Here is a 24844-nt window from a genome sequence, read left to right on the forward strand (position 1 = left end):
TTGGTTCCCAGATGAGAATTTATTTTTCTATAACAAGGCCAATTTTAAAGTCGAATTTTCATTATATTGCTTTATTGAAATATTTTTCATTTACATTGATTGCAAATTGAATTGTATCCCTTAGCTTTTAGAAAAAATTGTAGAAAAATACCGTAGTTATGCGGTTATTTTTGGACAATGTTTTCTTTTCGATTTGATGAAATTCCACACTTTTTTAAAGTGCACAAGCGAAGAGCACAGGGAAAAAACCATCAAATCCATCAACGGGTTGAAATTGCAACATTCAACAAAGAGCTCCCTGGCAAAAAAAAATGGGAAAAACGAAGCCAAAGGACAACATGCTGATGCTTCAATGCTGATGGGTGGGGAGTGGTGGGTGGTGGGGGTTGGTGAAAGGGGGCGGGATGCTGATGACGCTGCCACCCGTCGAGGATGCGTGACACGAATCCCGGGCCAAGGCGTGTCCAAAGTAGATGCCGCTTAAAAATTTAAATTGTATTTGCGGGCGCTGGGTGGCGATGATTCGGCAGGTGGTGGCACACTAAATCATAGCAAAAATGTGCAGAGATCCAGTGTTCAATACCCTCTAGGAATGCCATCAGGTGTGAGGCTTGAAGGTACTTTTTGAATTCAAATCAGCAGTGCAATGTATTTGCAATTTTAGTCAAGTGTCCACTTTTATGTAACTATTTTTGCAATTAAAAAGTGTCTATCAAAATGCAGGTGCTAATCTTGGTTTTCTTTTACAAACAGTTTATGCAAAATTACTTCAACAATTTTTAAAATTACATAAAAAGCCTACCTCATCTTTATTATTATTATTATTATTATCTGATAGTTTTAAAAACTGTGCGTCATTTCGTTTTTTATATTTTTCATTTAAATATATTTGGCGCCCAATCTGGGGCATTTTTTAGGAATATTACAATCCATACTGTTTTAATAAGGGCGATATTAAAACTGAGGATAAGTATTCATTCGCATTATCACAATTGACTTAGGATAAACTAAAATTTAAATTGCATTTGCATTCAATATTTTATCAGACCGTGGCTCTTTCCTATCAAGTGCAAACGATACCCAGAGACTAATCCACTCTCCGGTTATCAGTGGCAGCCCAACATCTAGCACACCCCTTAAAAAAAATAGAACACCCACCACCCCTTAACCTTAACGAGCCACAAGCGACACTCTCATACCGCCTTTCGTTCTCATGTAAAAAATTGCACATAAAAATTGCAAAAGCCTTTGCGTTCTCCTTGGTCGCCGGATGGTTGGATGTTCGGTGGGGTGGAGTGGGATTGGGTGTACTATACTGTCTGAAATTCAATCGTAGATTCCGGTTTCGGGGCTGGAAGACGAAAGATGGAAGCCACCCGGGCACGGGCACACCTGCTGATGAGTAAATCTTAAGTGCAATAAAGAAGGAGACGCAACAAAATCCAAAGTACGTGCAGCTGAACCCGGCCGAAGAGCCCGGAGAACCCCGGCTAACCCGGAGGATATTCCCGGAACCCGAACTGGGCGTACACTTACTTAGTGGGATTTCGGTCGTGTTCAAAGTTTGCCATTCTTTTAAGTAGTACATACGTATATGTACAACGTAATATATAAGGGATTTTTTTTTGTTTTGCTCTACTTTAACGTTAAATCGTAAATTTTGCAAAAATGAAAACTTTGAAGCGCCTACGTGACGCACTGAAGTAGATTTTATTCCCCCCACCCCCTGCCCAGGTACGAAAGTAGTTCGCCGGATTCCGGGCGCAAAAGTTACGCAAAACTCAGTGGCAAGTGTTAAGTGCGTTTGGGTTTAGCCGGCAGGAGAGACGTCTCAGTTCTAGCCCTAACCCCACCGTGTTTTCCATAGCCTTTCCCCATTTTCCGCCCACCAAACAGCTAGTTAGGAGAAAAGCCTTTGCCGCAGCTGAAGTTTCTGAGTTGGTAAGAAAATTGCAAAGCTATTGCACGGAAGAAGTTGCCATAACAATGACCTGAAGGAGTTTCGCAACTGTTTAAAAGGTTTTGGGCCCCACAATTCGCAAGTCGAGAGCAAAGGTCAAACTGCTTTCGCGAACTTTTGTTTGAGATATTTCCAAAATTCAAATGGTCTTAATTTCTACTGGATTTTTTTCAATTTTAGTAGGAATTAAACCCTTTTTTAATTGAACTGGACTCTGTTTAAATTAATGTTTCCGTAAATCACAATTTAGTGTGTTTTGCCTCAGAATATTTCAAATATTAAATAGTTATGTACATTTAACCTCATTTGAAGCTTTTTATTTATATTGAGCACAGCTTGCAAATATAAAGTAGTTCTTTGCTAGATTTGCTGGTCTGTATATTTTCAAGATAAGATTAAATGCTTTTGATTGTATAAACATTTTATTTAGAACCAAAGTCACAGTCATATATTTACCTGAGAATTAATAAATGGCCCTCTCTCCCTATAGTTTTATTAATTTGCATAAATAAGACATCATTCACGGCACTATTTCCATTTTCCACATCTCTCTTTGCGATTTGCCATCAAGATTTCGCATTCTACATGTGGACCTTAAATCAGACAAGTCGTAAAATAAAGCTCATTCGGTATTAAATATTTACCTACTCTCCGCTTGTATCTCTCTTTTATGTGGATTGTAAAATTTTCAAATTAAATTCCGGATATTAACGTATCCACATCTGACCCCGAACATAATGCTACCAGTCTAACAAAAGCATTTTTGCATATTTACTTAAATAAAACCATTTTAACGATTTACGGTGCAAAATTTCATACATTTCGTGTCTTGGTCTTTATGAGTGTGTGTATGTCTGTGTGTTTATGAGTGTGTGTGTGTGAGCTTAAGTCAATATGAGTGTATGTGTGTGTGTGTTGGAGAGCATGAAAGGCCCTTGACCAAGTAACCATAAAGCATGAAGCATGCTGCAAATAAGTAAGGCTAGACAGTCTTATAGCCAGGGAAGTGGTGGTAGGTTTACAGGGCCAAAGGACCTCTTAGGGGTACGGGGCATTACTGGTCAGGAGAACCTGAATCTCTGAGCTATACGAGCTCAAAGCCGACTCTTCTTCTTGCTCATCCTCGTCCTCATCCTTGTCCTGTTCCTCGTCCACGTCCTCATCCTCATCGTCGTCCACTTCTCGGCCTGCCATGTTTCGAGTTTCATGTTGCGTTACGTTTGCGTTTTGAGTGGGCGGCGAAGAATCGGTGCAGAGCGACAGAGATAGAGCGCATAGGGGGCGTAAAAGTGGGTGTGGCAGGTCGGGGCTGTCGCTCGTAGCGGGAAACATGAAATTTTAATAATGTTTATAATGCCAAAAGGATTTGTTAGTCGACGCTGCACACTGAGCTCTATATGCACACATAAGGGGGTGGTCATGCCAGTATTATAAAAACCCGAATGGCACTTTGAAAATACAATAAATTGTTTTTCATATAAACAAAATGGCACGGTACCTGGTCATCCCGAAAAGTCTTTTTAACAAAACTAGTTTATGAAAAATGTGCATAATAACATAATAACATAAATTGTCTCTTCAAATAAATTTATTTATATATTTCCATACACTTTAAATATACACATCAATCAGTTTTAAAGGCACTGCTTCTAAAATAAATATATTCATATAAATAATGAAAATCGATTATTAAGACAAGCGTGAGAATGGGAATAATTTAAGGATACATTTATTGTAAAGAACTGTTTTAATAACAATGAATAAATTTTAAGTTTTCAATCATTTTACTTTAATTTGAAAACAAATCATTTTTCTAACTTTTGAGTGCATCAGAAATCTAGTTTATTTGAGCCAAATAATATATATTTGTAATATTTGTTTAATACTACTATCACTTTTAAAATATTGCTCACCGTACATATTAAAAAAAATATAAATTATTTAAAAAATTAATTTATGAAATTTAAATGACCCATGGATCGACCCTCGGAAACACACAAGTGTGCCATGCTGCCGAGTGTGGGTGTGCCGGGTGCCGGGTGTGTTTACTTGAACGTACATTGCCATTAAGCGTGGTCGTCGCTGCCCCTCCCATATCCATATCCACATTCACATCCTCTTTCACGTCCACATCCAAGTCGATGGCCCAAAGAGGCAGCAATGACATATTGCACTGCACAAATCCGCAAACAAACTTTATATGAGTGCCGAAGGATAAGAACAAACAAGCTGCGCTTGCAGCGTCATTGACATATATACGTATCTGGCCGTATATATCTCTATATATCTCGGGCGATGGTCAAAGACCAATGATGATGAGAATGATGACGACGAGTCGAGTCGTCAAAAGTCGAGCTCAATTCAGTCCGGTTCAGTTTTCGATGGCTCAACCTGTTCGGTTGTGATGGGCTAACCAAACAAAGAAGCCACTTGTCAAACTGTCCGCTCCAGAATTCCTCAATGTCCACTTTTTGCAATGCACTCACAAAAATAGTTGGCCTTGAATAGAAAATTTAAAGGTACATTTGGTAGTGTATAACGCATATCAAGAAAATGTGTGTGTTTTATTAATCTCATTAAATTTTTGTTCAAATTTTTTTTAAAAATTAACTTAATATAGATTATTTGGTATGTTAAACATATGTTTTTAACCAATTTTTTGCAATTGGGTCTTGAAAAGTAGATATTTATATAACGTTTTTAAAGAATCCCTGGGTTATCAATACAAGTAAGTTTTTCTGACTGTAATCATATGACGAAATGTCCTTCAGCGAGTAAACAGCCTAAGAAGATTACTGCCTGCCTAGTTTTTGGGTTCAGCTTTCCCAGCACTTCCACTTCCACTTTTGATATTGAAAGCGAGGCAGAGATTTTGGTCAATGAACCGCATGATTTTAATGCTGACCAGGTCGGAAAATCTGACCGTGTTATTAACTCGTGAGCTGGCCGTCGAAACAAAGTATTATTTAAGCCTGGATGGGCACGCAAAGAGATGCAAATATGCCGACTTCCCCACCTTTCTGTTGTCGTGTGCTTATTGAAATTTCGTTTTACGACATTCGATATAAAATTTAATTAGGCAGTTGTCTGGAAAGCACATGGGTGGATATCCAACTCGACATTGTGTAGGCTCCCTTTTGTGTTATCCAAAGGATATACAGCATCATTTATGGGGGTTAAAGGGTGCTGGAATAACTGAAATATCTTTATTTTATGTGGCAGTCAGAAAGGGTGTTATTGAAAATTTAAAGGATTGGGCTAACTTAGAGGCATTGAAATAAAACCCATAGCTACATGCTAACAACATTTATAATGAAATTAAGACTTCAACTATTGACATATGCCTTAATAATGATCACGTTAAACTATACTTTAATTTAGTTTATTTTTTCGATCTACCCTAAATTTATTGAAATATTTAGGCATAATAATTGTATTATGAAAATAGCGAATTGAAAATTCGATTTGTATCTGAAATCTGCCTTGCTGCTGTTTCTATTTGCTCGCATAAATTTTCGGGCTTATCTTTTTTGTCGGCTGAGTCGAAAGCTTTAAAGTGCTGCCTTGGCATTGGGAAAGTCTCCCTTCTTATCCGCAATCTCCATTCATATTTTGCCAACTTTTCACTGCTTCCCCCCGCTCTTTTTTGGCCCATTTCATTTGCGCTCTTTGCCAGGGCCAAAACAAAGCAATTTCCTATCTATCAGATTGAACTATAAATTTTATAAAGTTGACTGCATATTCACGGCAATCGAAACGTAACGAATTTAAATGGCCAAACAACGAGGAGCGGAGCAACCGAAAGTCAAGAGGCCAAAAGGCCATCGAGGAGTATGGGGCAATCGAAATGAAGCCCGAAGCGATTTCGAAAACTCAATGGCTTGAATTTTATGAGTTTTGGCGCTCGTCGCCAGCTTCCAGTTCTCAAATCTCCGGACTCCCCGAGTCCGATTCCGCTTCCTACCCAATTTTTGGTTATTAGTTTTTCCACAGAAGGTTGTACAGGCTGATTCCCCTCTTTTTCCCTCGTCTGAACACTGAGGGAAAAGTCAGCACTGAAATTTGTAATATTGTTTTAAAGATATTGTGTACAATATATCTTCAAATGTATTCTTAAACATTTTTAAAAATTTTAATATGTGAATAAAATTGATATTATCAATATTATTAAATTTTATTTTCTTTTTCAAATAAATATTAATATTGTATTCTAAACTATAAATTTATTTTTAATATTTTGAAAAGTTCAGCAAATATTTATTTTCATTTTGCTTTGATATGCTAAAAAATTGCTACAAATGTATAATTCTTTATTTTATGTTATTGTTTTCGATTTTTTCTTAGTGGAGGTCTCCATTTTTCCCTTGCCTGGCCTTTTTTGCCTTGTTTGTTGTGTTTGCTCTTGTGGCCATGCCGCGACATTATCGACTCTCGGGGACTTAATGCCGCGAGCTCTTCATTTTGTGTGTGATATTTGGGGAACCCGGGTTCCCGAAGGGTGGCACGTGCCCGGGCAATAACCATAACCCGGTTCTGCTAGCGAGTCGCTTTCTATATTTTTTTCTCTGCCTTAAACAACGCTACTAATTATCGCCCAAAAAAAGTAAAAAAAAAACTAATTTCCTCGGCAGTGTTTTGGTTCGCTTTGCCATTAAGAAAAGTTCTACAATTATTGTTGTTGTTCTGGATGTTGTTTTCATTTTTGGCAAATTATTGCCGGTCCCTTTCAAAAATGTCCCACTTCCTAGCATCCATCCCGTTTAATAAAATCGAAGTAATGTTTTCCCCCCAACGCTTTTCCCTTTTCTCACGAGGGGAATGCCCCGCGCTTTGATTAGCGAAATTAGCGACAGACGCGATTTGTCGAGTGTTGAGTGGGAAGTTTTCGGGGTCTTGGTGTCTCTTCCGCTGAAAGGGGATTTTGGGAATGGGATTGGCGGGGTGGATTTGTCCCCAAAACTTGAGCGTTGAGTTAATTAGCAAAATTGTAGCAGCAGATAGCAACGGAGAGAAGTTTTTAAAGCAATTTACAAGCGTAAATTGTAACTTTTTGACTTTTGTCAGAGTTTGGGGGGTGTGTGGAATGTCCTAGAGATGGAAAATGGCTTATTCGAATACAGTTCGATAAGCGGAAGTTAAGGTTGATTGAAGAATGTAACCCCTATATGTTAAATTGCAGCCAGTTTGTAGCTTTTATTACCTTGTTATCCTTCGCCAAATTTCAAATGTATTACTACAGATCTTATGTCTTAGAAAGATTTCATAGGATTGTTATTAATGGAGATTCAAGCGGTAAAAGTAAACAAAGAAACTAACGATTCCCGAGATAACTCGACTCCCTAAAAAAACTGCGTTTTGGAAAATATTTAAAGAATAATTATTTGAAAAATATTTAAATTAACCTTAAAAAATCATATTTACCTTTGATAATTTATTTGAGTAAGCTAGTGCTATGAGTTATAAGAGTAGGTATTTTCCCAACATTAGGTAAAATAATAAGCTTGAGCCTTAACAGAAAAGCAAACTTTGGGACCACTTGCTAATTTTTTGCACCACTTACTAGTTTTTTAAGCCACTTGCTTGTTTCTAAAATTTTAATTAATTTATCTTTGTAGTCCCCGATTTCAAGTTACTCACAACAAATTGCTTTAACCCCTTGAAAGTTTTCCCCTTTTTCGCCAGCAAACTGCCATCGCTAATTGCTCTACACTGGGGGCGGGGGGCGTGGCGCTTGCTGCGAGCAAGACTCTTGTAATTTGTATATGATAAGTCATTGAGCTGCCGCCTTAGTGGCAAGGGGGCGGTGAAGGGGTGGCCCAGATCGCTGGCTATTAATTTGAGCTTAGTTTTGCGGCGCTCGACAACAAAGTCAGATGAAAGCCGGCAAAATTAAAGTTAAACTTGCGACGCCAGCCACACCCACTCAATTATGCAGTGCACACAAAAATACTCGTTTATCTGCGAGTGTGTGTGTGTGTGGGTGTGTGTTTTTGGTGTGGGTGTTTGCCTTGTTGTTAAATATTTCGTTTCCGCCGGCACAAGTCGAGCTCCGTTCGCATGCTTGGTATGCAAAACGAGGCGCTGCCAGTGTCAGGACTTCAGGACTTCTCGTCCTGCGTTGGCAATAGTTGCCGCAGCCCAGGAGCAACTGCACAGCAGCAACTGCACAGCAGCAACTACACAGCAGCAACTATACAGCAGCAGGAGCAGCAGCAGCAGCTATCCGCATTACACACAAGTGTCGGGGCATAAGTTGTTCCTCTTTCCTGGCACGCACACTCGCCAAACTCGAAAATTCAATTTCCTGTTTTTCGTGTTTGTATGTGAGCAAACCTATTTTTTCAGAAACCCATTCCAGGCAGCACTCAAAGAAAACTATATAAAAATGTTTTTCAAATAATTGTTGTGCCTACTGAAGCTAAACCAAACCAAGGGATGAAAAATCCTCAACTTTGCCATTCGGTTAGAAAAAACTTTCATTTTGGTAATACCTAAGAATCTGAAATCTAGAACATGCCTTCTCAGAAGATTGAAGTTTTTAACCAGCCGAAAATTAACCTTCAACAAATTTTAGCACACGTCTTTAATCTTGCGTACGTGAACATAAAATAAAAAAAATTAAAATAGGAAAAAAAAACATTCAAAAACCGGAACTAAAATGTATCTTATCACTAACTTATTTAAAAATAATCCTTAAGAAAACGTAAAGCAACCTAAACCAAAATCGACTGGTTGATTTTGGTGGTTAATGGATATATTATATAGATAAGATATATTATATTGTGAACTTGTTATGTAGATCATTTTTAAAAACACTTCGATCTGCTACATTTGCAACGGGTTATCTGTATTTTTAAAGATTTTGTTAGATACCAAAATCTATTAAAGATTTATAAAGACCTTTACAACCAAAAACTTCAGTTTAAGGAGTAAAACAATCTAAAACTCAGCTCCGCTTAGAATGTTGTGTACTCTTTAAGGCAGCTATTATTGATTTTGCAAAAATGATTATAGCCCGATTTTTGTGAGTGCTCTGCTAGCACTTTCTTTGCCCCGTACGTCTTCTTGTTTTGTGTTGGTTTGCTTGGCGTTTTGCATTTTGCATTGTATTAGACGTGCATTTTGCATGCCCAGCGTGAAGTGTGTGCCGTGAGAAGTCGAGGGGGGAAGGATGGGTGCAAAGGGACAACGAGGAGCCGGAGCAAAAGGAGCAAAGGGAGCCAAAGGAGCCAAGATCTGCTGCTCTGGTTGCAGCTCCTTTTCTCCGCGGGGCACACACGCGAACCACTTCCGGCCTTTGGGCCATATGCGTGCCGATGCCACCAGCTCCCCATTTTTGTGCTGGCAACGTTTGCCAAAACAATTGTTAGCCCTTGACGCTAAAGCTAAAGCCAAAAGCGACCAGCAGGCGTCGCCGTACAGAACTTTTCAATGCAATTTTTGTATTAGAAATTCATTTCCACAGCTCAAACAATGCGTGGTCGGCGGGGGCGGAAGTGGGGAAGTGTGGGGGCGTGGCAGCAGCTGGTTGGATGTCCTGGCAAACGGATGCATTGCCATCAGCACGTCTGGCAAACGCAAAGAGTTGTCCTCGGAGTACAAAGAAGACTTGTCGTGGATTTAAATTTACTCATGTCATCCATAACAGGAAGCGAAGGAAGGGTGACGAAGTTGCGTGCACCCTGCAAATAATTAATTTATATTTACCAGCAATAATAAAATACCTAGTTTTCTAGATTGTGAAGTCCTTCAACAAGGATTGAATGGATTTTAACTGAAGATAAAAAGAGATAATGTTGTTTCTAAAAACAATATCAACCTTTTTTATTTTAAGCACTAGATTTATGATTTTTTTTTTTTAATTGGGAGTTGACATTCAAAATACTGATTCTGTGTCTTATATGCGTCTTTTAATACATATATTAAATTTAATTGTTTAACATTGTTAAGAGACACATTAAAAATTATAAAAATAAAAATACACTACTTTATATTTTATAGAATACCAGATAATATGTATAAATCAGAAATGGCACAATCAAGAAATTTTCTTTTGCACCTAAAACATAATTTATCAAAAGCTGCTATGCTTAGCAAAACACATGATTTTCCCAGAAAATCCGCATGTTTATTTGCAATTAAAATCAATTTATCTATATGGATTTGTGACATTTACTTGGCCATGCCAGTCAGGTAGTAAAGAAGTGGGATTCCCAAAGAACACATGAAATGAGCGCACTCGTGCTTAAAGTTGCTGGAGTTTCCCTCGATTATTTTTTTTGCAATATTGGAAGACGCCGCAGGACAGGTAACTAAGGCAGTAAATGACAGTAAATGATTGAACTGGCCCGCCCCGGCCAGTGACAAAGTAAGACCGCTTACGTGACCCAGGACCACGGGAGCTTGGTCCTCGTCCTCCAGTCCTCCAATCGTCCGGCAGAAAGGATCCCCACATGATTTCAAATTCCATGCAGGTAAAAATTCCGGCGCTGAAGATTGCAGCCAAAAGCCAGAGACGGAGCCAAAGCCATGAAAAAGTGGGAAAGCAATTCAGATTACTGCAAGAGGGACAGTGGAGCTGCAATGAATTGAGCTGTGAAAGCGGGAATGCACTGAAAAAAAAATCAAGATTAACAGTCAAACTAAAATTGTTAATAGGTATATTCATAATCGTATTTTCATTTAATTAGTTACATTGCAATAAAAAATGTTTTAATATTGTTAATACTTGAATAATCTTATTAAAGTATAGAAGCTATAAAAATTTGTATTTTTATCAAATAAAACTTAATAAAAATGGGCAATTCTCTTTTTGATCAATTAAAAAAAAAAGATAAAAAACTATAATGTATTTTATAGTACATTTATAAATATTACCACATTACTTTCCAAAACAACTTAGGGTAATATAATTTATGTAATATAGTGTTTGTTAGCAGAGTAACACCAATTCATACCACAGAATGCTCTGAAACAGCTCATCTTAATAAAATAAGTATCGTTGAAATCAAATATATTAAATAGTTTTTATATTTACTTAATTGCTTTTGCAATTATTTTATTCATTTGTTTCTTAATAAAACAAAATAGTTTTTTTTGTAGTGTGTGAAATATGAAATATAACTGCGGCAAGTTCGGGAGCGAAGCTCAAGAACAATGCAAGGAGGAGCAGGGCACGTGCCAGGTCCAGGATTTGGCCCCAAACCAACAAACGAACCATTCATCATCATCACCATCATCGGGCTCAGCCTCGCAGCATGATTATCCTCATCGAAGGGAGAGCCATTAGCTGGCTGGTGGATCCTGAAATCTGAACACTTTATGCTGCATTCTTCTGCAATTCTGCAGTCGGGAGTTCAAATTCACGCTCGAAGTCCCTCGCCATTGTTCGCGGCTGGCAATCTATAAATACAGCTCTAATACGTGACGGCAATTTGGTTGTCATTATTTTGTGTTCCAAGTGCAACGGAGATTTCAACGTTCCACAGCAATCAATGAAAATTTCACATAATTGTGAGACAGCAAAAACCAGAAAGATGGAAAATGGATAGAAATGAGCGTTTTCACAGCAAGTTAATTTTATGATTTCTAACAATGCCAAAGAAATTGTAAAGTGCCATGAAAGCTTTCAATTGCCAGTGACAGACTCATAAAAGGGTGAAGTAAATTATGAACGATATAAGCATTAGGTTAATTGTCAAAATTCCACTGGGGCTTAAATTGAGTTTGATAACAAAAGAGGTAATTACTAGAAGATAACGAGGTTATATTCTGTCTGAAAATAATCAAAATTCCTGGGGTTTTATTACGTTATTATTTAGCATTTACGAGGTAACCAAATTTAAATAAAAATAAATTGATTTACCAATTGGTAATTTTTTCGTTGTGAAAATCCTATATCCTGCAGGCTTATATGTTAAAGTTATTATTACTACAATAGTAAAACAAAATAATATATTTCACGGTATATATATATTTCAGACGCTTACTCTTAAACGATTCGTTTACTCACAGAAAAACAATATATTTAGCATTATAATTAAGTGGGCCTATGCTAAAAGAAAAGCCGCCACAACCGGCAAACCTCTTCGCCATAATGCAAATAAGAATAAAATGGACCCTTAGTTTATATCTTTGAGGCGTGGATAATTTTCAACGAGGAAAGTTATATATCAAACCGCAAATTGGACCTCGTAAATCCCACTAAAATGACAAAACAATATAAATGTTTTTGGCCACCAAATCTGCGCCCTCGCACCAAATTTCTGGACAAAACAAGTTTGTTATTTAGGGCCCACTCCCTTTGAGAAGAACAAGGGGAAGATATATACATATATATATATGAAATAAGGTAGAAGGGCGATTCATACACATATTAATATGTATGTCTGAGTTTTTGCATGCGCTGCACAAACAAAACGAATAAATTCATGAGCACCAAAAACGATTTAGCTAAGCCGCTAAATTGCCTAAATTCGATGAGCGAACAGAGAAAAGAGCGGGGAAAAAAAATGGAAAATCAAGCCGAGTGCAAATACTTTGGCCTGCGGTTGGAAATGGAAAAACCCTACACCACAACAAATATTTTTGCCAAACACACACTCCCGCACACATAAATAAAATAAAAGGGCGCCAAGCCGAAGGCATAAAAATTTCATCGATTTCCGGTTAAAGGCAAATATTGTAACCATAAATATGAGCTGACTATAAATATCGGTGGCGATGGGGAGCGGGGAGCGTGGGGGTTAAATATGTGCGCGTCGTGCGTGAGGGTTAACCGTGGAAAAGGGGGGCGTGTGACGTGGGGCGTGGCACTTTCACGCCAATGTGGCGATAATGCGATTGCTTTCGGCTTTGGCTTTGGTGCGCGCGATTACATTTCGATTTGATTTCGATTTGCTCTGGCATCGCCAACGACATCAGCATCGATTCGACATTTTTATTTTATTTTATTTTCATTTGAGCGCTGCCAGCAAAGACAAAATTTAAATTGTTTCTGCCATCGGCTGAAAACAAATTCTAAATAAAGTGGAACGTGACAAACGAATGTTTCTTTCAATCCAATTGCAACGAATCGGAGCTGAGGTACATAGTATTCCTCACAGGTAGATCGAGCTTCGAAACTTTCATAACAGACAAAGTAAGGTTTTTTAATAAAAAACTTTTTATTTTTTTCAGCTAATATTAATTATTTAGGTTTAGATTATTATAGACTTTATTATATTTTAAACATCTAACAATTTAAAAATCTTGTTTATAAAGTAAAGCCTTATTGTTTTCTTTTTGGGATTTCAATGGCCTTAAATAAATTATTAAGTACTAAGTTACTAAGTACTAAGTACTGATTAGATATAGTATTTTTTCTATAACCCCGCATAATAAATTATATATTTCCTTTTATATATGTTTGTGAATATATTATAGGACATATGGAAACCAACATGGCCGACCTATTTACTTAAAGCCCGCACTTTTTGGCACGCACATTTGTTTACCACTTGCCTGCGCAACAATAGCTGTGAGTTTTCAGGCCATTTTTATACTTTTAGGCAAATTGCAGAAGCAGAAACCAAATCAGAACAAGAATCGGAGTGGGCATGCGACCCAGAACCCGGAACAGTTGGCGGCTGTGGCTGCCAGGCAACCGAACCACACCAATCCAAACCAATACGGCTAAGTGCCCGGGAGGCAATCACATCGCCGTAGTCGCATGCGGATTTGTATTTATGCCTGGCACTGTTGGTAAACAACAATTTGCCATTCGGCCATCAACAAAGCCGCTGCGGGGGCTGGCGGGAATTAACATTTTGGCCAACAAAAATGGATTGAATAAAATAAAATGCATTGTCGATGCAGCATCAAAGCAATATTATTCTCCGAATTTTTCCACATTTTTCTATTGTATTTTCTCCGTTGGGGCTTGATTTTGGTTAAAATTTAAGCTTAAACAGTGAGGGATGTTTTTATAATTTTATATGTTTTACAATATATATTATAAAGTAGCCAATTTGTAAAGTTATTCAAATAGAATACATTAAAAAGTGTGATAATTGTCAATAAAGAAAAACCCAGTTAGCTTCAAAATTACTTTAAGATCCTTTACAAAAACCAATGTTAGTGTGAATATTCTTTCTTTGTTATTTCCTTAAACAAATCTTGGCTAATTGATTCCGTTGTTTTGTGCGGAACATCACCCTCCAGCTTTTTCCCGGAATAAACAACCGCTAAATCTCCGTCTGAACCGAAGCTTTACAAAACCGTATTCCCCAAGGGTCTTTTAATTAAGTATACGCCGTGGTGTTTACAGTTTCAACTGCTAACTCCTAAATCAAAGTAAATTGCTTCGTAAGCCGCGCTAGTACATATGCAAATAAATGAAGCCTATTAAATTACTTATTTGTTTATATTTTTAATAACTAACATTTAATGAGTCACCCTCTCAAGCCGCAAAAACCTGCGAGGGCTTAAAACTGATTAAAATGAACGACGTTAAGCGGCGGGCATATTTTAATTATTTAATGCTAATTAATATGTTTTGTAAAACCACAAAAGCAGCGGCAATAACAACAACAGCCACTATTACTATCCAGTGGCAGCAGCTTGCCATTAACATTTCATAATGAGTTTTGCATTTAATTTTGTCAAAGCCTGCTAAGCTCTGTTGACAGGCGAAAGGCGTGTGACTGTGCGTGTGTCTCCCAGATACATGTGGCGAACTATTGAGACAGACTGTAATTAATTTGTTTGTTGACTTGGCAACCAAACTGATGGAACGGGCATGGCACACTCCAGTGAGCGTGTGTGAGTAATTTGCGGGCTGCTCGTCAACTTTCCTTTGCATATCTCACAGCTGTCAGAGACCGAGAAGTGTTGGCTTAGTTTTTGATATTTTTGTACAGGGCAGAAGGACTTAAGACTTAATATTTTCCTGGGAATTTCCAAGAAATTGAAATGGTTGCCTGTGTTCTGAGAAGAGAAAACGCTTTACAGAAAGAAAAAACAAACCTTAGATGTAGAAAGAACAAACCTTAGATGTGTTTAATGGAAAAGAAAATTATTCACTCTCAGACTATACTTTTGTTTTGTGAATAAAATAAGTATAAGTTTCCTTTTCATTTGATATTCATTAGCTACAAATAATGGATTATTATAATTTTACCAAACAAATAAACATACAAATTAATCTATCAATCCTTTAATCAAAAATTTAAAGCTAAAATTCAATCCAAACAACAAATAAAAGTAGTTAAAAAAATAATTTAAATCTAAAGTTATTGAGCATTATAAGATTGAATGACCAAACCTTTTTCCCTGCCATTTTAGTTGAAAAACTTTTGAGGAACGCATTCTAATCCCCTGCCGACTTGTTTCCACTTCCCCGCACTCCCTGCTGATTTATGCTGCACATTAATATTTTAATGTCTTCATTGCCCGGGCCTAGGCAACAAAAAATAAACAAAAACTGCCTCCGTCTCCGGTTGAGAGTCCCCAGCAATCCATTAAACGTTATCAGCCAGTGACACAGTCCTGGCTCATTTCAAAGTCCCTCCTCCGTCGCCTGGAAAAACACACCCCTGGTGACTGTTTACGCACATTTGTCTTGTGCCGGAGGAAAAGCGGGAAAACTTTTTGAGGGCTAGCCAAACTAGCACTACGCAGAGAACCGGAGATACACAGAGATAGATAGATAGAGGAAGGACTAGGCGAAGGTTTTTCCTGCCGCCTTTGGCGAAATTCAATTATAGCAAATCGTATGCAAATGAGTTTGGGGCCTGCAAAAGTTAAACAGCAAAAAGTGGGAAACCCAGCCGGCCCCCTCGAAACGTTTTCAATTTCCAAATTGCATTTCCTTCTCTGCCGCTTTCCCCACATGCTTTTTGGCATCCTTTAGGATTTTCCGGGTTTTGTTGCATTCGCACTGCTTAACTGCATTAAGCATCACACCTACACGTGTTTTCCTCCGCCTTCTCCTGCTGTCAAAGTCATTATTCATTTTTCACTTTGTTATTTCGCAACGTGTGCAGAATTCACTTTACGTTTCTAATTTCATTTTTTGGTTCCTTTTTTGCGCACTGGCAAAAACACGAAAATATTTTTGCTGGCGTAGTTTTTTAATTAGTTGGTTGCCCGGTTGGTTGCTTTAATTATTTATACACATAAAATATATATTTTTTATAGATGGCATTTGCAGGTGAATTTGAAAGTCAATTTTAAACTCCCATTGCGGACTAATTGTTAATTGGTTTTCGGTGTTAAAGTTTTACTTATAGTATTTAAGGTGGAACATATATTTCTGTTTAACATTGAAATATATTTTTCTGTATTTTAAAATATAGTTTTTTTAATTTGCAGTAATTATTATTACCAAAGTCAGTTTGTATTCATAACAAATATTTGTATTACATTTTTCTCATATGCTGCAAAGATTTTGTACGATTGATGAAATATAAACCCTGAAATCATTCATCCATCTCTTGTGCGCTTTTCGTCTCTCAGCATTCCCCTCATAATTGCCGAAATATCGAACACATTGTCAGCGCATTTTCCAATCCCCCATTTTTTGCCCAATTAAATGCAGCTTAAATTTTCCCCTCCGAAAGCAGGAAAACCCAAAACACACACAGATATGCTCATTCATGTGGCCCTCGAATTGCCAACCAACTGCACAATTTTTCAATCAACTAAAAATGTTTAGAATGGCTTATATTCATTCGCCAACCGATCGAACTATACTGTGCGCACTATTCGCTCCCCTTGAAAATGTGTGCCACTGATTGTGTGTGCCGCAGTTGCAAAAATGCCATAAAATAAAAAATGTCAAAAAAAAACTAGGCAGGGTAAACTACGAAATGCAGACAAAAGTGGGAAAGGGAAAAAAGTGAGGGAGGGAATGAAAAATATTAGGATCCAGAAAAAAACACACGGTAAATAAAGCAAAAACTAGTTGTTTTTCAAATACTTTTTTTTTCGTTCTAACATTATTTTTTTTTAATAAATTAAAAAATCCTCCTATTTTTACCTTTAAAAAACACCTTTAAAAAACACTGGATTCGACAATAAAATGTACCTATATTGTTTATTTATTATTTTGAAGCACTTTTAATAACTTACATGTGTATGTATTAAACTATGTTGTATTTCATTGTTTAACAAAACAAAATGAACTTATATTTTTTCACTATTTAGCGTTTGTTGAATAATTTATTTTATAATTGAACCTATATTTAAGGCATTTTTTCCCTGTGTAGTAGGGAAAGAGATGGAGACTGTCTGGGGGCGCATGAAATTGCCATTTCCAATTAACGCCATTGCAAAAATAGTTAAATGTTCACAGGACGATGCAGCAACAATAACATCCCGTCCTGTCCGAAAACAACAGCAAAAGGAGGGCTAAAAGGGAAATAGAAGAGGGCAACTCGGCCGTGGTGACAGTGGCCACCAGTGGCTGCCATTGGAACTCCACTACTGCATCCATTTTGGGTTACTACGCCACTTTCCGCTACCATTCTCATTCCCATTCCCAATCCACAGCACCTGTTCCCCTTCCATTTTCACACAGATGCCAATTTTTGGCATTGGCTTACTGGCGAGTTTTTCGCAGCTATTGCTGTTGCAGTTAGCGGTATGTGCAACTAACTCTATTAACGAACCGGAAACGGAAATACACACCCACACGGAGAGCTATTGAACCAGTGAAAAATTCAAGGGAGTCACCAACAGCGCATTGCGTGGCCTAAGGACACATGTTGTAAATTTTATGTCGATGGAGTTTGTTTAACCAATTTTTTTCTTTACCCAGAAATTATTGACATTTGTAATATTGTTTAGTATTTTAATACTTCTCTTTCTACGAAAAAATTTGAAAAACATTCTTAAAATTGTTTTCTATCCAGCTCCTGTGATTTGTCTGAATTATATTATTTCTAATACACATTTTACAAAATAGCTTTAATAATATTTAATGTTAAAAGTATTTTTCTACACTCAAATTTTTTTTAAACTACGTTTGGTAAAGTGAAACTCAATTTATCTGCTAGCTTATTCTTCAACATATTTCACGAACCATTCGGTAAGACCCATTTAACCAAAGACGTAGAGATATTTTCAGAAACATTTTTCGGATGGAAAACCACAGCGAAAAAACAAATGAAACGTTGCCATGTTGACCGAATTTTCCGCGGCTGTGTGTTGATAACGTTTGACCGTTTTTAAATGTCCGTCCCACGCACCCCTCCACCGTCCAAAAAGAAAAGCAAAAACCTTGACAATATTTGCACGTTTCTATTGTGTGCTCTGGAACTGCGTTTAAACTGCGACTCGATTTTTATCGATTTAATCAAGCGGCGACTGCTGTTGTCTCTAAAGGTTGCCAGTGCTTTCATCCCATAGACGAATATACATTTTTTTGTTGTTCAGCTACCCGAGGGATACAAAAAAAAAGAAAATGGGGGGAAAAAAGGTGGGCGGACAGAGAACGCCAGCGATTTCCATACGTAATTGCACTGTAATTGACAATTTATTGTGTCAATCGCAATCGAGGCGCAATGCCGCATCGCATCCAGCGTTCTGCCAGCGGTGTGTGCCGCGTTTAATTAACAAGGCGACAACGATGCCAACGGTTAATGGGTGGTGCGGTGGGTGGTGGGGTTGTGGGTGGTGGGTGGAGCTGCCGCGGGTGGTGCGAACCAGCCACGTTTGTAGCCAGCCAGGGAAATTTAATCTGTTTTTTAAAACGAGCTGGATAAGTTGGGGCAATCAAGTGGAAAATCAGCAGTAACGCGCCAAATACAAACGGCACCTGATCGGCTTCAATCTGCTGGGAAATATATACCCCAGGTGGGGAAAAGGGATTAAATGGCGTTAGAGGTCGGAAAATAGAAGCTGGCTTGCCTGAAGCTTGAAGATTGGTTGGATATTGCTTAAAAACTTGGCTTTGGGATAGTACATTTTAAAAAATACAGAGCGAGAGCTTTTACAAATTGCCTATATATAATAGTAATATGTATTATTATTTACATCATTTACTAATAAACCTTTCTGAGGCCTAATATATAGAAATTTTCCTAATATTATAGATAATGCTTTCACTTATTTATACTTATTTGTTTCCATTTTTTTTACCACTTGACTTTTCCGCTTGACTAATAAACGATAGCATTCTTAATACGGGCCATAAGTTTTGATATCTAAATAACTTTGATTTTATGCAGTTTTGCTATATCCCTATTCTGTAATCACGACGTACCTTAAAAACAAAGATCCTGGGTAATTTATAGCCACCATATCGGAGCTAATCAATGCCCATCAAGCTGGGGGCTCACTAAACACAGCGCTAATAGTGGCTTCCGAAAAGGATTTATGTTCGGCCCATTGGGCATCGCCAAAGCTGGGCATTGAGGAATCGAGGCATCTCGGCATCTCAGCATCTCGGGCTCATCAGCATCCATCTTCGAGGCGTTGCCCGGTCATGGGTCTCTAATTGGCCATGGACGAGGGCCTGTCCTTGGGCCCACTCCATTGTTGATTAACGTGCCCACCAATTACGCGGCCCATATATATCGTACACCCACACTGGGAACAACAAGTAGTTTGATTATGAAAATGTATTATTTTTATTAGATTTCGTGAAACCCATTAAATAATTAAGAAATTTCTAAACAAATGAAGAATTATTGTCAACCTTTATACTAAATTATTTTAAAGATGTTTTAGACCCTTTTAAATTTTCTCTTGTAGTTTATAGAACCTATACAAATTTACCCCCATTTATCCTTATAACAGAGCAATAAATAATATATTTTATGAGTAAACAATTTTTGTTAAAGAAATTAAAAGTTCTTCTATAATACTTAGTTTCTATAAAACATATATTATTACGAAATATTATATAAAAGTAAGATATTTATAAAGTAATTGTCTGTTTGAGATTACCAATCTATGTTTTTCGTAGAACCCAGCTATGTTTCTTTCAGTGCAAACAGGAGGGGAACCCCATATCGACGTGGTCAGTGATAAAGTGTGCGTAACAAAAGCTAATAATTGCCAAGGCGACGTGGCCGGGCACGGTGAAAAGTCGCCCGTGCTTTTGCCGCTCGTTGAGTGGCCAAAAACTTTGGCATCATAATTTATAGCTGCGTTAAACAAGCGGGGATAACAAATTAATTTTGTCTGGGGCGAAGGCACAGGCGGCGGCCAAGAGGAAAAAACCGCATCTCAGGACGATGCCACGACTTATGAGCACGACGTTTACTCTCGAATTTCTTAGTTGGGCCAATTAATTTCTAAAGTCAGGACGTGCCTGGGTCCTCCATCTCCTTTTCCTGTGTGTTTGTGAGTGTGTTTGCGTCTGCCTGCCTCGTAAATCTTAACGAACCAAAAGCAAAATTCCTACGCATCTCTCAGCAGGAACTCACTCGCGAATGCCGCTCATAAATATAAGTTCCAATGGCCATCGGGGCTAGCCAGCAAAGGTGACTGATATTACTCTTATATGTTAGTATTAGGGGTATATTGGACAAAGTCAGAGCTAGGAAATTTTAATTATTAATTAAATACTATTGGAAATTAAATAAAGCAAGTACACAAACAAATAGGCGGTGTGAATAACTTTGGTTTCCAAAATATATCATATTAATCTATCTTTTTGAGTTAAGGCATTGCAATGGGATTAAATTCTTTAATACTATATCAATAGTTTATATCTCTATCCTTAAATTTGATGTGGGTATTGTTCTGAGTATTAAATATATTTCTTTCTTTCAAGCTTCTGTATTTTATGCTCTTCTTAGGAAATTAAGAATGTATAATTTCGTATTTTATAGATTAACTTTGATTAGATGAAAATAACTTTCTTCATAAGAAAACATTTTAAAACATTCTTTAAGTTGATTTGTTAGACTTATACAAATGCATTTATCTGTTAAAGCCCCTGTTTTAATAAATATATTGAAAAGTGAATATTGTGAGTATACTGAGGCAATGTTAGGGCATTAAAACTTCTACCCCTTTTTAAAGAACCATCTTGTTATTCCACCATTTGCGACCAAAATGGCCATTGTTTGTGTCCGCGGTGTAAGGAGAACCGTTCCCACTGAAATACGTCAAAATATTTGGCATTCGATGGGATGTTCGGCACGTTCTGCAGTGGAACGCCAGCTCTAATATTTATGCCTCGAACGGAGCATTGGAAGCTCCATATCCCTTACCCCTTGATTCATAACTATGCGCTGCCATCTCTAATCGCAACTTGTGTTTGCCTTTGTTTTGTTTTATTGTCGCACAGTCGAGCAAAACACATAAATCTCGTCCATGACTTGGACTTGGATGCTGGCCTGTCTGCCCCCGGTAAACCCGGACACGCCCCCATCTTGTGTGTGTGTGTGTGGCCCGAAGGTGTTGATAACGTTGTTCTCCGATTCCGGATCCGTCCGACTCTCCGGCTGTACATCTTAATCGTAATGCAAAAGTTGTCAAGTTGATATGTAAACGAAAACGTGCTGCAAATATTTGCTGATGCCAAATTCTTTACCATTTCCATTCTGCTCGAGTGCCATGTCAACGCAGTTTTTCTAATTTATGAGCTTTGTCAACAAGATGGTAGCAGAAATGGCCCATAAAAATATGCGCTCTTTAGGCGTGATTCCAATCAGATTAGGGTTACTTTAACTTTCGTATAAAATGGAATTTATGATTTTAGTAAGATGTAGAATAGCCAAATAAATTTGAAATTTCTAGAGATGTATGATTCCAATATTGAGAATGTTAACTCACTTATCGAATGTCTTTTCAACTTGATTTTAACTATTTAAAAAAGCATTGTTTTAACTACCAAAAAAACTTTAAAAAATTGAAATTTTATACCAATTTTTGACACACAAAGTCTTTTTTTAAGTTGTTAAAAAACATTTTTCTCCAAACAATTCGCTTTAAGACTCCGATGACAACATTTCCCTCACTTAACCTTAAATTTAGCTGTTCAACCTGCATTTATATACATATCTAGTGCTTTCAATGGCCCAACTCGTAGCAGTGCTGAGCTTATTTTTAATTACAGGAAAATCAAAAGCGCATAACGCTGCAAATCTCAACTTTTTGCAGGTGAAGGGGGTGGAACGGGATGTGGCGTCTGATTCAGCCACAAAATCAGGCTAGAAGGCTTGTCAGTAAGCCACACACACTCACTCGCCCACTTCGAGCCAGTATTAATCCACATCCGAGTTATAATTCATGCTGATTGTATGAACATTTCAGCTTTTATGTGAACCGTAAAACTTTACTTCCTGACTTTTCATCAGCCCGGACCATTCCACCTGGCCGGGGCCCAACCACAGATATATTCATACATACATATGTACGGCAGATATGTCCCACCAATCCCCCCTCCGATTTTAGCTGCAAAGTTGAGAAAATTTTCAATTTTTACCTCTCCCACGGCATACGATATTTTTGTGTGTGAATAGTTTTTTGGTGTAATTCCAGTTACAGTTTCGGCCAAGCTAAACCGGCTATATGACTTTGGTTACAAAGGGCTTACACACACACACACACACACTCACACAGAAATACCCGGAATGAGCGACTCTGTGTAGTTGCTTCCGTTTCCGTTGGCAACTTTGTCCTTTCATTGCACTGCTCTGGACTGTGTGCATCGCCCCCACTCATCTTAAATATCATTATTATTAACCAGCCTGAGTTTACACTGGAAGAATTTAAAAACCCGAAATCTCAATTGCCTTGAATCCTTTATTATTATTTAGATTTTAAAATAACTATAGCGAAGTGATACATATTTATATTCACTGAAGAGAAGCCCCTCCGCAAGTAGTCATAATCGTTTGCTTATTTGAGATAGATTTGCTTTAAGGAATAAAGTGTTTTTAATCATATCTCTTAATTAAGAAATCCATTTTTTAATGACAAATAACCTTCTTATCCTTTAACTAAGTATAATTAAATAATTAACATACATTTTTAGAAGTTACTTACATAAGTAAATTTCTTAATCCACTAAAAATCTGTATTATGTCTTAATAATTATGTTCTAACTTAGTACTAACCTACTTTAGTACTAATTTAAAATATTTAATGAGATTCCATATTCAAGTCATATTGTTTTTTGAGTAAGACCCTTTAATAAAACAAAGTGCTTATTAATAATAAATAACCTTCTTATGCTTTTTATAATTGATTAAAAAACATATATTAGTATTTATAATGATGAAGAACTAAGTTTAAGCAATTGACAACCCATATTAGGTATCATTTAATATATATAACCAAATTAATGTTTTTTAAGTGCACCTAAGGGAGTGAAAAGTAGATTTGGCCACCACTTTAGCGAAGCTGAACTGCGTTGAGTAGCGCCAGACGTTGGTTAGGTAAATTATACTTAATGCCACGACCACGCCCTCCTGTCCTCCTGATCCGCCCACCTCTGCCACCTGGAAGAGCGAAAGTTATGCCTCGTTAGGGTCTACACTTGCCATTTGCCACCTCAACCTCTACCTCCACCTCCACTCACGTAGTTGTTAAATGCCACGTTTCACTTGAATAATTGAGAGCGATTAGGCCAGAAACTTTTGCATTGATTAAGGTTTAAGTTGGCCAAACATTTGCCCAGCTCTGGGGAAACCCCCGCAAACTAGCCTCCACCATTGTCATTGTTTTCCATCGGATCGACTTCTGTATCGGTGGGCTTGAGTGGCTGTGGGTTACCTTTACCTGCTATTGTTACCCGGAATTTTGCTCCACCTTTGTCATTTGCTATCAGCAAATGTTTAAATATGCATTACGTGTGTTATTCTCATGTTCAGCAGCACTTGGGGATTACCAAGAGCTGTAGATGGAAGTCCTCGATAGAGAGTTGGAAAGGACTCCGGTTCTCGGTCCCCCATGCCCATTCCCAGCCCCTCTGGACTTTCTGTCTGCCTCGGTAAAAAATTTAACACTTTTGGGAATTTCCAACTGACTGCAGCCTGTGCAATTCAAGTCAACTCGAGTTGAACCGAAAACTTGTTATGAAATCTTCAAACAATCTGGAGCCGGAGACTTAAGGATGCTTGGATGGCTGGGATTATATTAACGATTGATTTAAATTTTCTATTTCGTCGTCTTCGTTTTTCAAGGGGTTTTAAATATTTTAATTTATTTTAGTCAGATACTTCAAACAAATAATAATACAAATCTATAAAAGTAGAACGTAATACTTATTATATTTGTGTAACATTTTAATTTATTATTATAAATATGTGACTATTATTTTGTAGAAAACTGATTTGGTAAGATGAATTTAACCCATTAAGGCAACTCAAAATAATCTTTCAATTCAAAATATCTGAAACTCCCTTTTGAAATATGTCCATAGAAATAAGTGAATCGATATATCAATTGCCATTTCAATTTATCACATGCAAAAACTTCCTTATAAATTCTGGCCTTCTCCAGGAATTAATAAACTCCCTCACAGAAATGTTCCAAAAGGAGCAAATGTGCCCATCAGGTACTAATTACACCTGACCCCAGTCACTAATGAAGCCCAAAAATGTAGTCCCCAGAAGGAAGTGGCCGAAAATGCTGGGCTGCATAAATTCCTGGTCCAAATCGAGAAAAGTATGAAAGGCAAGACAAGAATGTGGCCAGGCTATAGGAAAATGCATATCACACTGCTGACAAGCGGCAAAAACAGGCAGTGTGCCCATCATTATGCCAGGCTAGGGAAAAAATGCGACAGGCAGAGGGATCTACTCCGGAGAAAGACAGAAGAAGACCCATGGAGGCCACATTATCTGGCAGTGGGGTTGATGCTAAAATGGCAAATGTCAAACGTTTTGCCAGCGTTCTGGCGAAATTTGCATGCAAAACCACGCCCCTTTCCCAGTAACGCCC

General features: G+C 37.6%; 1 protein-coding gene across 1 annotated transcript; it reads right to left on the reverse strand.

Moving 5' to 3' along the window:
* Positions 1-480: 480 nt before the first annotated feature.
* On the reverse strand, positions 481-1588 carry LOC108041512. Its single transcript, XM_044460396.1, is given in 5 exon segments — positions 481-541; positions 1159-1190; positions 1192-1301; positions 1304-1395; positions 1452-1588. Coding segments are annotated over 5 exon segments (432 nt in total).
* Between the last annotated feature and the right edge of the window lie 23256 nt (positions 1589-24844).

Source organism: Drosophila rhopaloa, unplaced genomic scaffold (genome assembly GCF_018152115.1).
Source record: "Drosophila rhopaloa isolate 14029-0021.01 unplaced genomic scaffold, ASM1815211v1 contig_2, whole genome shotgun sequence".
Taxonomy (NCBI): Eukaryota; Metazoa; Arthropoda; class Insecta; order Diptera; family Drosophilidae; genus Drosophila; species Drosophila rhopaloa.